Consider the following 16,292-nt stretch of genomic DNA (forward strand, 5'->3'; position numbering starts at 1 on the left):
ACTTCACTCACTAATTGCCAGTTTACCCAGTTCGTCTCGTTAGACAGCTTCTGTTGTTAACTGGGGTAATTCAGTATGAAAAATGTGAGCTTGGAAGTGCACCCTCCATATATAGGTACACAAAGCAACACCTGATTAACTGTTGCTCACAAAATAAGGGATGCTGTAACAGTAGCAGGAGAGCATAACCATGAGTGGTAAATGCTGCTTGTCTAATTGACTGTACTGTTTTTACCTTTATTATATACCTACAATGAAAAGACAAGGTCATCCCTGTGATTTTACTTACTACAGATATGTAAGAGTTGTTTGCATGGTCTGGGATATAAATCTTATTAGAGGGGCTTGGCTCTTTTGTTTCTTTTCTAGCTAAACACTCTTCTAGCACAAGGAATTGTAACAAACTGTTAAAACATGTTTAAAATCACATTTTCTCATTTCCAAAAAGAAAGTAAGAAGCTATACTTACTTGAGTATCATATTCATAGTTTCATTTCGATCTTTACCTTGAAATGGTAGTGTACCAGTGAGCATTTCAAACTGAAAAGAACAAATGTTCATCTAAATCAACACTTCTTCCCCAGTTCTCAAACACAGTGTTAAGTACTGCACTCCTCTCTATCGCTACATGAGACATGCTGGCTGGAGCTTTTAAAAGATCATAAAAAACGTTCACAAATCTACAGTTTTGTTTGCACTGGCAGCTTACATGATAACAACAGTGGCAAGTGTAATGTAACCATGACGTAGGAATATTTTACAGCCAGAAGCTACTTGAATTCAAGTAATAAAATCCCCTTTGTCACCAAGTTTTAGATGTCACCTACTTTGAAGACAGCAAGAAGAATATATTCTAGAACAGTATGTTGCTTTTAATGCCAACATGCATATTTCAGCCTGATGCTCTAACACACCACAGCAAAGGTGGCAGTGCTAGTGGTTACTGGCTATTCCACCACTCCAGCATTCATTCAACAGGCTTACTTGTACAAAAGTAGAATTAATATTCCACCAAACCAACCCTTCACATTCTAAATAAATATACAAACTGAAGTTTCACACTCACTAAATCATCCTCAGCTACAGATGTGATATTTAAGGTTCCTGCTAAGTACTCCTTACAGGGCCAAGCAGGAGAACAAAGTTTTATTGCTACTTCAGTAGCGATTCAGTTTTTGGAATTCTCTCTTCCCCTTACCCAATTAGATCTGCACAAGTTTATTCTAAGCATATGACTTGACATTCTCTTAGACATAGGCAGTGTATTTATGACCTTAAGCAAGGTAAGCAATGAAGCATACAGTACCATGAGAACACCAAAGGACCACCAGTCAGCACTCTGGTTGTGCCCTCGCCTGTTTACTACTTCAGGTGCCATGTATTCTACAGTACCACAGAAAGAATAGGCCTTCTTCTCTTGGTCTACTGATTCTTTGCTGAGTCCAAAGTCTACAACAACAGCATTACAAGAATATAGCCAGTAAAGAACTTCAGAACACCACAATACTGTACATTGTATTTCAAAACCAAAGCGTTGACAGTTTGTTTTCAGGGATATCACATGACTACTCCAGCTCTTCATGAAACAAAAACTGCAGCTATCTAAAGATATCACAGACTTTTAGTTTACTACATACCACCAAAACTCTTCTATAGGTCATGTTAAATTGGCCATTAATAGTACTACTGAATATTTGAAATATTACACATTTAGAGCCAAGAGAATCAAAAAGTTCTCATTTTCCATTTACTGCCTGCTTTATTCACACAAAAAACTTGATATAAATAAAAATGAGCTTCAAAAAACAGTCTGCATGGTCTAGTATAACTGATGAATAAATTAAAACAGACTAAAAATATTGTTGTTATATAAGACAACATGCATTGTCCTGCAACCTGACTCCATCTCAGTAGTCTTGCAGATCTGCTCAGACTATTTCCAGAATACTTTTTTCTCCTAATTTGAACAATATAATTGAATATGCACTGAATATGCAAGTCCTTGCTATTAGCCTGACTCTCAAGATGAGGCTCTCAAGTGTCTCTTTTGTCAAAGGGGAAATGATTGCTAATCAATAATCCCACAAATTGCTCTTTCCAGTTCCAGAAGGAAGTGACAATAAAAATATTATTGTTATATAAGACAACATTGTTCTGCAACCTGACTCCAGTTCAGTAGTCTTGCAGATCTGCTCAGTTTATTTCCAGAATACTTTTTTCTCCTAATTTGAACAATATAATTGAATATGCACTGAATATGCAAGTCCTTGGATTTAACTTGACTCTCAAGATGAGGCTCTCAAGTGTCTCTTTTGTCAAAGGGGAAATGATTGCTAATCAATAATCCCACAAATTGCTCTTTCCAGTTCCAGAAGGAAGTGACAATTTTAGGATTGTATTTGATTTAACTCAATCATCCAGAATTTTTAAAATTATGCATTTCATAAACATGATTTCCACCACTATATTCCATCAAGCCTCAGAGAGCCTGAAAAAATTCATTTCTCTTGGAATCTAACAGCAATATCTATAGATCAAAATACATAATGAAATTTCTAATAAAGCATCATTAAATTTATAAATGCATCCCCTTAAATATAATTTAAAGCTTTCAGAAATTCATAGTAATTTGGTTTCCACATAGTCTTTTGTATATAGCATTGTATGTATTTTACTTGTTACTCTTAGAGGGTTTTTCTGCAATTTCATATGTATTTAAAAGTGATAATCCAGAAATTAAAAAAAAAATAACTTCAGAAGTCTTTACTGTGCATCAAAAGGTTTTTACACTAAAAGCACTTCTGTTCCCTTATAAAAAAATAATCACAGAGTTAGCAACTTTGGCCTGGATCTATAACCTCTTGATCTTCAGTTAAAAGGCATTTCACAGTAAATTTTGACAGTTCACTTTCTAATCTGAACGGTGGTTAGTTTTAGTTATTAACATACCTCCACCCAAAGCTCCTGTAAAAAAATCATTCATGTGTCTGGTTTTGTGTTTTCAGCTGCATTTCTTCTAATTTAACCACAGCAATTAGGATCTGCCCTTTACAGCAATACTGGTGCTAACACTGCAGCTTGAGCTATGCAAATATTAGCCAACATGAAAACTAAATTCAATGGAACTTGCATGGACATCAGGATCTGCTAAATGACCAAAACCCTCAGATACAGCCTCTGACTATCTAAAATACTTCAATAAAAGTACTTCATATCATAGAAAGAATCCTTATATAGGGAAGGGACATAGATTAGTTATAAAGAGTCTACCCAAAAAAAGCCCTTCTGAACACTGGCTCACACATACTCCAGCTATCACTATGCATATCTTAGGCTTAGAACTAAAAGCTTACACAGAAATATGTTCAGAAAGTGCTGTACTAATAAGTGTTACCTACCTGTTAACTTGATATGTCCTGCTTCATCAAGCAAAATGCTGAAAATTAAAATTCACATTCACCAATACACATAGAGAAGAATGTTTATATACAACATTTAAAATATAATAGTTAATTTCAATCTCCAACTTCTGTTAGTCATTTAACAGGTCAATATTTAATTTAAGCCACAGATATGTTTTACATTTTATCTTTCTTTACATAGTCTATCAAAAGCATTTAAAGTTTTTTCACATCATTGTAGTAGAAAATGCAAAGCAACAAGCAAAAGACACATAATAGTGGTAAAATACATTTTACTTTACTTTTCTGGCTTCAGGTCCCTGTACACAATTCCCAAGCTGTGAAGGTGATCCAAAGCAAGGGCCAGTTCTGCGAGGTAGAATTTCACATCTTCCTCTGTAAACATAACCTAATAAGAACTGTATAGATTTACCTTCTGATCTTGTCTTCAGTTTTTAAAACTGCAATCTAAACAAATAGTTCTGTCTACCTAAATTTCAAAATCAGTTTTAGAAGTACCTTACGAGCTACTTATTCCTGAATTTGCCTAACAGAAATTACACACTAATATAGGCTAATCATCAAGTATACCTGCAATACTCAAACAAAAACATCAGCAGTTACTGCTGAGTATTAGCTAACTTCTAAGGTAACAAATTTAATTGTTATATTTAGTGTTATTGACCACCAGCACTCCTCCTGCCACAATCCTATCCAGACTGTTTTCCACTGCATCATAAAATTTAGCACGACTGCTGTATTGAGTGACTGTGTCTGAATTCACACTAACAATACCTAAGGAAAAAAAATAAGTAGAAATTTAGGAAAAAAGTATGCAAAACAAAACACTTTGCTGAAAATAATGGCATGAGTTGAAGAACCTACTCTGCTCCTCTTGGGAAATGAAATTTGAAGAACCCTAGTGAGCTGCTGCATATGCAGCATTTGAAAGATGCATTTCTGGCTGAAATACTCCACAGGTTGCTTCTAATTTCATTTGGAAATATTGTACCTGCTTTGGCTCTTGTCACGTTCTACCAATTACAGGAGAGGTCAGTAATCTTTAAAATACTGGAAGTGAATTTGAGGTTTAAGTGAACTATTCCCTTATCTGTTGAAAACACCAGGAACAAGGAGAATGACCATCTCAACTGCACAGCAGAGAGCTCACAAGACTTAAATGAACTGGGCTCACTGATGTAGCAACACACAGACCTGTACTCTGAACTGCACAGATGTAACCAGATGTACTGGCAGCTGAAATATTCCTGATTTCCTTAATGATCAATAGTAATGTTCATGAACAATAAAGCTGTTACACTACACAAAGTTTCACCTTGATTTTTTAAAGAGCAATGTTGATGTTGTTTTTCTTCTATACCCAAAAGAGCAAGAGGAAGCCTTTGATAGCATTATTCCTTGGAGCAGCCAAAATGCAAATGTCAGAACACAATGAGGTTCATCTACAATCTCCCAATAATAATTTCATATAAAACTGCTTAATGTGTCAAATTAAACATGATGCAAGTCAGCTTCATTAAATGTTACCAAAGAAAACTTCATTACATGCTCATTGCTCTTCCACAGCTGAAACTCTCATACCCACATTCGAATTTGAAGACGAACAAAAGTGTTTTAATAACCTCGTACTAAACCAAATTAATTTAAAATAATCCTTGTGTGGAAAGTCTGAAATGCCATGGGGAATTCACCCTCATGGGTATTGCCCACTGTCTGTTTCACCATGTACTTTTGAAAATGCCTTGTCTTCCCACCAGAAAATAAAAAGGCCTGATTTTATTAATTTTTATTATCTATATACACAGTAAGTGTTTAAAAGCCATCCTAGAAGGTTACTGAAGTCTTCAGAAATGAACATAGAGAGGCTTAACAGTAGGAAAACTTGACAATTATTCCTTTTTCCCTCCCAAAGGGAATACATACCTCCCTCAACCACCTAGCCAGCATTATTACAGGTAGACTTGCAGCCCTTATTTAAGAGTGTTGCGTACTCACTAATCCCAGCTGGGTTTGGGTAGAAGAATAGTTCTTCCTGCTATACCAGAATTTCCTCTATAATTAGACACCTTACACCAAAGCAGAGATTGACCTCTCTCCTACCTACTGTTCCAATAACCCTTTACAAGTCAGTTGGTTTGTTTAAGCTTTTAACCTCCATTTTAGCCTCAAGGTTAATTAATTTTGAGCTCAATTCTTAGATATAATCACTGTTTTACCAAGGTCAGCTTTTTATGAAAAAGGAAAACAAAAAACCTCTTGAAATTCTTCCTCCTCTTTCACCTGCTCGTGAAGTGAAGCTTTATTTTTACAAAAAGTATATGGGGAAAAAATCCTAGCTCATGGCCTTACATACCCTACTTCAAGGCATGAAAAAAAATCACTCATTTAAGAAAGTGGATTTTTTCCTGTGCATTAGCAATAGAAATGTATTTACAGCAGTGAGAACACTGAAAAGCTCTCTTACTGTGAAGCTGCTGAGAAATTGCCATTAAAAATTTAGATCTTTATGAAAGGTTTGCAGAAAGAAAATAAGTCTTATAAACATGCTCCTAATACTTAAGGTAACATAATAAATATTTGATGACAAACATTTAAAAAATCTTAACAACAGGCTGCATCCTATTCCCTCCTCTGAAGCACTCTCTCCAGAAAACAAAAATAGAAGTGAAAAATTAAAGTTCCAGTGGCACAGCAATGTTAAATGAAGAGGAGCAGTCTCAAAATCACTCAATGTTCACATGTGGTGAAATTAAGCATTAGGATTTATAATTGTCTAACAGCATTATGAAATTTTACAATGCAGCAGAAATCAGATGTGGGCTTCCAGAAGCACCTAAGCTGACTACAAGCACCAGAACTATACATCCCCTTTCTTTATTGCTAAATATTAATTTCTTGCAGATAGGTATCTAAGCAACAAAACATTTTTAGACAAAAGAACTGCTCTTTGCAGATACCAAATTAAAATTTAGGCTACTCATCAATAGACACTTGTGTTGCTTAAGGTTATAGAATATATTCTAGAATATATAAGGGAAGCCCAAGTAAGTTTTTAATAACTGTGACAAGAAATACAGTGGAGAGCTATAAAAGACAATCCTATACTAACAAAAACACCCCATCTACCAATAAGCAGAGATAAAATTTTAGGTACTTACCTCTTTGGATAATCGCGTGAATACATCTCCTCCCCTGAGAAAATCCAATATTAAATATAGCTTCCCTTCAGTCTGAAAGGCTAAAACAAAAAAATATTTAAAATTAAAATCAATAGTTGTGTGACACAGATATCTACAATCCCAAACTGAATGCTTTTACAGCTTGGAAATTTCATTGAAAAGCAATGCTTTTGTTATGGAACTGAAATAATTCAGCAGCACGTGAGGTACGATTACTTGTTTCTTCACAAAAGGCAATCCTAGTCATGAGATGATTAAAACACTGTTCTTTTAGTTCCCCTTTGTCAAACAGGGAAACACCAAGTATGTGAATTACTGTGTTTTGGTTTTACTCAATGAAAAGTAAGAAAAATCTCTGCAGAACTTCAGAATTTTCCAAATTTTTCATTTCAAGAGGATTAAGACTACTCTATACATATGTATATATGTTCCTCTTCTATCCCTGTGATTTAGTTGCTAGAACCTAATTCAGACTCTAAAATTGACACTACAAAACCAAGAAAGAACATCAGCCTTCAAGTAACAAGAAAATGTAGAAAAAAATACCAACCATAGTGCAGTTTGACGATAAATGGATGATTTACTTCTACTAATATATCTCTCTCCATTTTTGTCCGAACTCTATCCCGTACTGGAGGAAAAAAAAAACAGAAAAAGATTAGTAGGAAACAAATCTATTTGGTATAATACAGATGGAGCAGAAATTAGCATATGGAAAGTCTTTGCTGTCTGAAGAAATACTTTTCCTCGTTACCATGTTTGGTTTTGACTCTTAAGTCTCCCATAAAACACATGCTTTTGGACAGTAAAACCATTTTCTCACCTGCCCCACCTCCTCACTGTCTTCATTTTTTTCCCCAACACATCCCAATATTTTGTGATACTACTTCCAACAAAAAAAGCTCACATCTACATTTCCAGGCAGCTAACTTCAACATCTTCATTAACTACCTGTACTGAATAGCTATCTTTTAAGATCACTTATCCCTCTTCAACTAGTAACAGTCCCTATTTACACAAAGTGGAGTTGCATCCATTAAAGTGTCTCCTGAAAGCCAAAACAGTAAGTTCACTTTCTATGGCACCTATAACAAGAGGGAATGATTTAATTTCAACCACAGTAGAGCTCTAACTTAAAAGACAAAAGGAAAATTGTTTATGAAATTAATTTGGCTTAATATAATGAAAAGACTAAACAGAACTAAATAATGCAATTTTAAACTTTGAAAGAGTACCTTTTACCACATAATTAATGCTGTCTGGCCAGATTTAAAGTAATTCTTGAACATGAACTTACAAGTTAGTCTAGAAAAAAAGCTCCTGTCAAAGAAGAGTTATGAACTCACTGAAAAACATTTAAGATTAAAAAAGAAAGTGTTTTTAAGTACTATTTACAAGATCTAAGAGATGTGGGTGCAGTGAAAACCATTTGTTAACGTTCCAGTTCAGAAGACACACGTACCTTTTAAAGAAGCTTTCTTCAATACTTTCATTGCATAAAGTTGCCCAGCATCAGGACCAATTATTTTCCGAACGAGGAAGACCTAGTGATACAAACACTGCTTTTAATGTCACTGCTAAAAGTATCTTATGTAAAACTGATTAAAACCCGTCACTACACCTTTACTTTTAACTTCATTAATACAGAGAAGTAGTTAGCACATCCCCAGTCCTGTCCCATTCCTCATGAACTCCAAGGAATAAAAAGATGACAAACATTCACAGTAAGTCTTTTTCCACAAGCAAGCTGAGTAAGCAAGCAGGCAACTCTCACAATGCATTTCCTATTAATTTCAGGCAGCTTTCAGTGTTCTTTCCTAAGTACACACCTTTAAAGGAAGAACAAAAGTGCTTCCTCTTAATCAGATTAGAGGTACATGCAGCACCAAACTCTCTCAAGTATTCACATCACTCAAACTGTGTGTTCCTCCCTACAGCAAGCTGTTTAAAGGAATACTTACCAAAAAGGCACTTCCATAAATGCTTTCCTTTATATTGCTTTCCTACAGAATAACAACTCTGCCTGCTCTGCCACCTCCTAAGAGATTTTTGAGGGTTAGGACCTAAATCTCAAATATCTAACAGGCCTATTAATGAATTCCATAAGAGTGGCAAGACGAAAGCAAGGAAACCTCACCACTTAAGATCAAAGCACCTTCCCCTCTGGAATAGCAGCTCCAACAGGTTTTTCTACTCTTTTCTTTCCAGAGGAGTTTTAAAGATAAATAGTATATAACCTGACACTAAGAAAGGCATAATATTAGATTAGAATAATGCAGTACAAATACAGGTACCTCTGACTACTGTTCTAGCTACTGAGTCTCTCAGTTCACAAAACTGTTTGGCACATGCTTCTGTTCCCAAGTTCTTGTTCTTATAATAGCAATTATTAGTTATAAGGAATGTTTGTACTGGGGAAAAAGAAATGTACAGGTCACAAGAGAATGCCAAGAGCTACCTAAAATTGCCCCTCTGATCTTACCTTATTCAGATTTTCATTAACACTAGATCTATATTTAATAACTTCTAACATATGATATATATGTATTAATTTTTTATGTTTTTAAAATAAAATAAGCTTGTCACATTTTTCATTCTAGAAACAGAAATTCATACGCTGTCACTGACTAAACTCTACAGGGCTGGGAGAGGGGTTGTTCTTATTGTAAGCTCTGGTTAGATGAAAACTACCATTATGTTTCAAGGTTATCAGGCTTTTTTTAAGTTTTGCCCAGTGATTGACCTGCAGCAGTGCTCTCAGTGATGCCCAAATAGTAAAAGGACTACTTCAAACATCAGCAAATAAGAAAACATCTGTAGATTAATACATTCACACTTTTGAAAATCAAATATTAAAAAGTATGTAGAAATATTTAATAATAGCAGCTTGTGAGAATGTAAGGAATTCATGCACAAGTTACAAATTTGAGCTAGTAAGGACCAAAACAACTGCCACTGAAAATGACTCAAGCATCATCTATGTAAGCTGGAGACAAAGTCTCCATAACACTGCATCTTGAGGAGATGCCAGTCAGTTGTGCCCATCTTGATATGCTTCACATGTTGCACAAAGTGATTCACCCACGTGAATCCAAGATCATCCTCAGCAGGCTGCATGCTGAAGCCTCACAACATTATCAAAGGCTGAAGAGAGAAACTCAGTAAGGGACATGAGGTTTAACTCTTTATTTCTGTGAAGCTGTGTTAAATTCTGCACAGATACCCAAAAAAGAGAGGTTGAGGATGGGCTGTAGCTAGGCTACAGCAAACCCAAAGGGAGGCCCCTGGGAAATAGGAACTGAAGACAGAAAACAAACACCATGTAGGCAACAGCCATTGATCTTCCTCCTTTGTTTTCTCATTTCAAAAGCAAGCAACAGATACTAGATAAGAAGAGCTCTGCTCATACGTGCAACAGGCACCATTCAGTTGTTAATGCTGGTTCCTGAACCAAGTACTGCCAGGTTTCAAAGTTCCAAAAGAGACCCCTCGCCAAGCTGGTGGGGTTCTGAGCAAGACTGTTCCTGAGGCTGCCACAAGTCTGACCTCTGTGAAGTGAGAATCTGAGTCAGGGCTAAGATGTCCAGACCCCTAAGATAGCTTGAGACATCTCAAGTCAGGAGTAATCAATGCAGGGAGCCTCTTAGGCTCTGAAGGTGAGAACCACACGAGGAAACAGGCAACTAACACTGCCAGATAAAGAACTGCTTCTTGAGCTGTAAACCACTAAGAAATAAAGTCTATTTTCTAAACCACCGATTCATAAAATGTCTTCCTAATGTATGAGGGGGGAAACAAAAAAAATCAGACAACTCTATGCAGAGGTTTGTTCCTGCCATGAGAGACAAAATCAGCAGAACAGGAAAATGGAAATGGATGTGCAGCCGACTGTTGACCTTTTGTGTGTCACAAAAGATCTAGTTTAAGAGTCTGGTTTTAAAAAATAAATTAACTTCTTATACACTAGGATTAATATTTCAACTCATGTCCTTCAAACTAGTAACTGAGACATTTGATTTTTTATTTCATTTCAGCAATGTGACATCAAGTGACAGAGAAATTATTGTAACAAAACCTCTGCATGTTTCTCCTACATGCTATTTGAATAGCTGCTCACTTAGTGTCTTCTAGCTGCAGATCACTTGACAAATCCAGCGAAATAATGAAACCTGAAATACATTTCCCAGGTTATTTACTTCATTGTTACTTCAGCTCAAGTTCCAAGCTACCACAATCACTCTTCTGTATCTATGTCAGTACAGAATCTGTATATTGAAAGAACTCAGACATTCACAGCATGTCAAGCACCACCATGAAAACACAAATCACCAGCTCCTCCAGAAGCGTCCATCAACACCTGATAGGTTCCTGGTGTCTCCCAAGCACCAATGTAAGCTACAGGACATGTGAGGTAACCTATGCAGAACAGATAAATGGTTCTTTATACCCTAACTTTCTACCTTTCTACCCCAACTTTCCATGGCAGACCTTCTCAAATTTGGTACTGACTGATGCTTTTCCCTAGAGACTGAGGCTGTTGTCTCCCTGTGTCGGAGAGGATTTGGTGTGCTGCTATAAACACTGCTCCCTTGGCACCAAAACAAGATTGGAAAATGATGGAGTTTGTAAATATCCTCTCAGATGTTCCCAGCAATTCTGTTAAGGCATTTTCTTGAATGTCTGGACAACTCTATGGTAAAATACATTGGTTTTCCTCTAAGAAAGGTGAAATCAGAAACACTATGTAGTAAAAATGAAAACACACACTTCTCATCCAACTGCAAAACAAGCTGGAAAACTTCTTCCAAAACAGGGCAATTCCTACACCTGTATCTACCCATACTCACAACTTGTTATGTTTATACTTAACCTTCTTGTATTAGAGAAATAAGGGAAGTAAGACAAAGCAGGGTCAAAGTGGATGTCAGATGAAAACAAAATGTGTTATCTTACCTTTCCAAACGATCCCTGTCCAAGAACCTTCAGAAGTTCAAACTGTGCTGGATCTGCTTTCTCACATCCTTCTTTCACATGGTGTGTAATAGGAATTTCTTTCACACTTCCTTCATCCTGTAATTTCAAGACAAACAAAATACAACAATCAATAGGCCTGAATTTATCTACTCTCATTAGAAGTGCATGTGAATGCCTGCTCTTTTCTTAGTTTGCTTTCAGGTTTTATTCTTTATTTTTAAATATTTGAAATTCTAATAAGCTGTTGAAATGAAGAGTTTTCCCATCCATCCTCTCTCAAATGGATGCATCTAAAATTCCTAAACTGAAGTAAAATTCTCAAAGAATGCTCTCGTCCTTTTGTTATAAATATTACAACTGCAAAGGTGGATTTTCTTATATGAAATGAATAAACATACAGATTTTTAAACCAAGTCTAAGATGACCTTTCTGTGCTTCACCTCTGCTTTAGCAGCCTTTACTTTTCCCAGTGATTACTCTTCTCAGCTTTCCTGAAATCATCTTAATGAAAGCTAAATTGAATTTCATCATTGTAGGTAATTATTGCTTTTCACAGCAGCAAATAATAAATATGGCCATCCATCTGTAGCCAGAGGGAGATGCAGCGTTGGAAGAGCACAAATAACTATGAGTCATCTGAAGAACTCCGAGAATTCTCGTGTCCAACAGAAGAAACACAGCTCTGGGGTGCAGACCTCCTTCAGAGGGCTGAGGGCAGTGCTGGGAAGGTAGAAGATTCAGGGTTCTGTTGACTTTTTCCTGTTACTCTCACGTTCAGCAACGTGGGGCAGAGCAGTCCCAATTGTGAAAAGACAAACATTCCTGACGAAACCCAAGCAATGATACACTGCAGCTTTTATGGTGTAAGAGAAGTTTCTCTGAGCCAAAACAAGCAAGATGTCAAAATAAGCACCCTTGAAACTACAAACTGTGTGCTAGGGCCTGCAGCAGCACCCAGGGCTTGCACACACCAAGGGAGCAGCACCTCTCACTATCGAGAACAACAACTAATTTCTTGCACACTGCCAACAACTCAATCACAACAGAAAATCCCTCCTAATTTGCAGTACTTGGATGTCTTTAGGATATCTAAGTGGTTATTAACCATCCTCCTTTTCCTCTCTTTAGATCTTCATCTCGAAAGCCCAAGAATGGAACAGTTGGCTTTAGGAATGAACACTTAGGGTGCATTCAGAAGAGTGTGGCCAGCAGGTCAGGCAAGGTTCTCCTCTCTCTCTGCTCTGCCCTACTGAGGCCACATGTGGAGTTCTGTGTCCAGTGCTGGGCTCCTCAGTGCAAGAGAGACAAGGAACTACTGGAGAGTCCAGCAGAGGCTACAAAAATGATGAGGGAACTGGAGCATCTCTGTTGAGGAAAGGCTGAGGGACCTGGGGCTGTTCCACCAGGGGAAGACTCAGAGGGGATCTGATCAATGCTGATCAAGAGCTAAAGGGCCCATGGGGGGCAGGAGAATGGGGCCAGACCCTTCTTACTGGTACCCAGCAGCAGGACAAAGGGCAACTGGCACGAACTGGAACCCAGGAGGTTGCATCTGAACATGAGGAGAAATGCTTTACTGTGAGGGTGCCAGAGAGGCTGTGGAGTCCCCTTCTCTGGAGAGATTCCAAGCCCACCAGGACACCATCCTGGGCACCCTGCTGTGGGTGACCTGCTGGAAGCAGGGGGGTTGGACAAGATGATCTTCAGAGGTCCCTTCCAACCCCCACCGTGCTGGGACTCTGTGATCATCCATAGCCAGGTTAGCTACAGAAAGTCTTGCTGCCCAAGACCATGCATTAAAACTCACAATGAGCATTAGCAGAATTGGCACAGAAGTATCTGGACAAAATTCTCTGTTGGGTTTATACAGAAATTCAGGGTAGAAACCTGATCATCTAAATGGGTACATACTTAGTGCAATAATTAAAAAGGGGGCAACGGGTATGTGCTTAGTGCAATAATTAAAAAGGGGGCAATCAGCACACTGCATTAAGTGTCTGCCTTATTTGGTTTGTTTGTCCAGAGTAGGAAAGAAAGAGGTCAAACTAACACCTTAGTGTACTCACAAACTGTAGTCTGGTTGTTACTGCACACGAGCCCTTTTTCCCCTCCCCTCCAGCTCTTAGTGCACACTCCCTGGAAGAGGCCTGGTTGTTTCTCCTCCCCATCCAGAGATAGATATTAACCCAAGACACTGCTGGGTAACAAAGTTAACTCTAATTCACATTCTCAACTACTTTATTTCCCCTCTCTGTTCACAAAACAAACAGCTGACATACACTGATGATCTAGCAGGTCCATCCCAGCTCCATTTCATCCATCTTGTTGGCTCTGCATATATATCTATTCACAGGAATGATGCACATAACTCTTCTTTTTTTTTAACACATGCCTGGAATTTAAGGCACGTAAGAACACCAGCATTTCCAGTCAGCTGATGACAGATGAAAGCAGCAAGTCATCTAGTTATACACCAAGCTGTACAACAGTTGTACAACAAACAGCTGGTTCCTTCTACGAAGTATGTAAATACTCTGTTTAGAAGCTTTTTTATTTGACCATCCTAATTTGTATTCCTTAACACTGTGAACCTTTGCATGAGAAAAAAGACCTTGAAGCAGAAGAGCAGGTGAACTCTTATCACCCACCTTGAGTCATTAGCCTGTGACATCACATGTGGTTGCTGTGGAGACTGACGAGAGTATTTCTAAATGTGAACCAAGGAAAATAAATGTTTTCCATGCAAATAAGGACTAACTTGAGAGTTATGAAATGAGGGTTTTTATGAAGTGTTTTACCTTCACAAAAGATGTCTATGTAATTTCACCTACTTAACTATCATTAAAGTACTAAAAATTGGCATGACTGAAGAATAAAAAGACCTCTGCCTCATCAACAAGAAAGGAACAGGTAAAGAGCTGAACAGGTACACAAGCAAATTTCATTTTAACTTCTAGTTTGGCCTCCACGACCTGTGGATTTGGTTATCTGATTTTGGGCTTTGCTGCTTGAGCTGCAAGCCTACATCAGTGCTCAGGTAGCAGCTCCCACGGAGTGGCCTTGCACAAGAGAGAGCTATTCCCAGCAGGTTCAACAGAAGACAAAGCAGTGAAGCAAACGTTGCAATCATTCTGGCTTTGTGCCATCCCACTTCGTTGCAGCTTGACTGGCATGTAGCTCCAAGCACCTAACAAACAAGCTCAGCAACATCCTCCTGCTTCAAGTGCAGTGAAAGACTGAGACAACCCCTTGCACATCTTCCTTTGCCACACGTAACACGAGTGTGACACTGTTACTTACTCCACACCAGGAAACATCCAAGCACTACTTGTTTCTACCCCCAGGAGTTTGTTCTCCAAATCACTGCCTCAAAAAGTTATTATTGCAATACAAAGCAGTGGTTACAGCCTGCTGTAAGATCTATGTTGATACCTTCTCTTGTGAACCTGTTCAAAAAATGTGTGGATGGGTGTGTTGAAAAATGATGGCAAATTTTTCCAGGCAAAGTCTTTTACCCTGAGGTTTAGTCTGAGATTTAGCCAGCATAGAGAACACTGATCTTCAGCCTCTCACACCATCAAGGCATGACAGGTTCAGAAAACTTATTAAAGAAGAGGGAATGCATAAGTGTTGCTTCAAAAGGAAGTCATGCTAACGAGTGTCTAAGCTGAACATCTCTTGGATATACTCACGTGGTAGGAATATGGTTCACCTTCTTCCATAGGCTCATCTGCCATTTTAAGGCCATTTAGCTGGAGAGGGGAAGGAAGCAGAATGCAGAAGAGAAAACAAAAACCAAAAACAACATTAAGACCTAACAATTTCAAATCAGCAGAGTTAATAATTCGACCGATTTACATTTCAGAGCACACAAATGAAAACTCATTTTCTTGTTGCTCTAATTTCAAACTGTAGTTTCAAACAAATATTACTACTTAGTAGTTATATTTAGCATCTCCCTTATGCATCATTTAGCACACCCTGTGTAAATGCCAGTCCAGAGCGTTATTTCATCAGAACTAATTTTAAATTCCTTCTTTAAAAGCTACAGACACCATCCACACAAGATGACACCAAAGTAAAATTCTTCCACTATGCACAAATTTATGTTGTGGATGCTTTTCAGAAACCTAAAATCTGCTGCTGAAAATTACTCTGTAATTTAAGTAGAAAAAAAAAAAAACATTCACAAGTGATTTCAGGTCTTTTGGGGGCAAGTGGGAGAAGTGCAAGAGGAGGCAGAAAGGAGAATACATATCACAGGATTCTTATGCACAAAAATAATTACCTATTTCCTTAAAAAAATCCTCTAAAAATTTGCCTGCATCAGAAGTTAAATACCCAGAAAATAGAATACTCAAACTTTAATCAAGTACTTCAGAAACTGTAGATCTGTTTATTAAAATATTTATGGATCAATTCCAAAAATAACACTTTTAAGGGCCAGAAAAGGATGATATGCATCTAGACAGAAGCAAATAAATGACACAATCTTAAATGAGCACAGTACTTGCTAGCAGTTGCTTATTCCCCCCCCCAAAAAAACCAGTAAAAAGATACCAAGTCAACAGTCACAGTAAAAGAAAAAGAAAGTTAAGAAGTCATTGAGTTTAAGCTCTCCCTAAGTAACAAGCAATTCAATGCTGCTTAACAACTGAAACTTTAAAAAAAGCACAGAAACATAAAGGACCTGCTCTGTTTCAACATGCACAGCACA

General features: G+C 37.6%; 1 protein-coding gene across 1 annotated transcript in view; it reads right to left on the reverse strand.

The window, feature by feature from the left end:
- The window catches only part of LOC103779183 (ribosomal protein S6 kinase alpha-6), a 28,407-nt gene extending 13,086 nt beyond the window's left edge, over positions 1-15,321 (reverse strand). Inside the window, exons 1-9 of the mRNA XM_008946807.1 lie at positions 15,268-15,321; positions 11,555-11,671; positions 8,064-8,145; positions 7,152-7,232; positions 6,581-6,660; positions 3,704-3,810; positions 3,399-3,436; positions 1,307-1,449; positions 470-540 (exon numbers count right to left, since the gene is read on the reverse strand). Coding sequence (XP_008945055.1) covers positions 470-540; positions 1,307-1,449; positions 3,399-3,436; positions 3,704-3,810; positions 6,581-6,660; positions 7,152-7,232; positions 8,064-8,145; positions 11,555-11,671; positions 15,268-15,312 — 764 coding nt within the window. The 5' untranslated portion in view covers positions 15,313-15,321. The remainder of the gene's footprint in view (positions 1-469; positions 541-1,306; positions 1,450-3,398; positions 3,437-3,703; positions 3,811-6,580; positions 6,661-7,151; positions 7,233-8,063; positions 8,146-11,554; positions 11,672-15,267) is intronic.
- Between the last annotated feature and the right edge of the window lie 971 nt (positions 15,322-16,292).

Source organism: Merops nubicus, unplaced genomic scaffold (assembly GCF_000691845.1).
Source record: "Merops nubicus isolate BGI_N331 unplaced genomic scaffold, ASM69184v1 scaffold22680, whole genome shotgun sequence".
Lineage (NCBI taxonomy): Eukaryota > Metazoa > Chordata > Aves > Coraciiformes > Meropidae > Merops > Merops nubicus.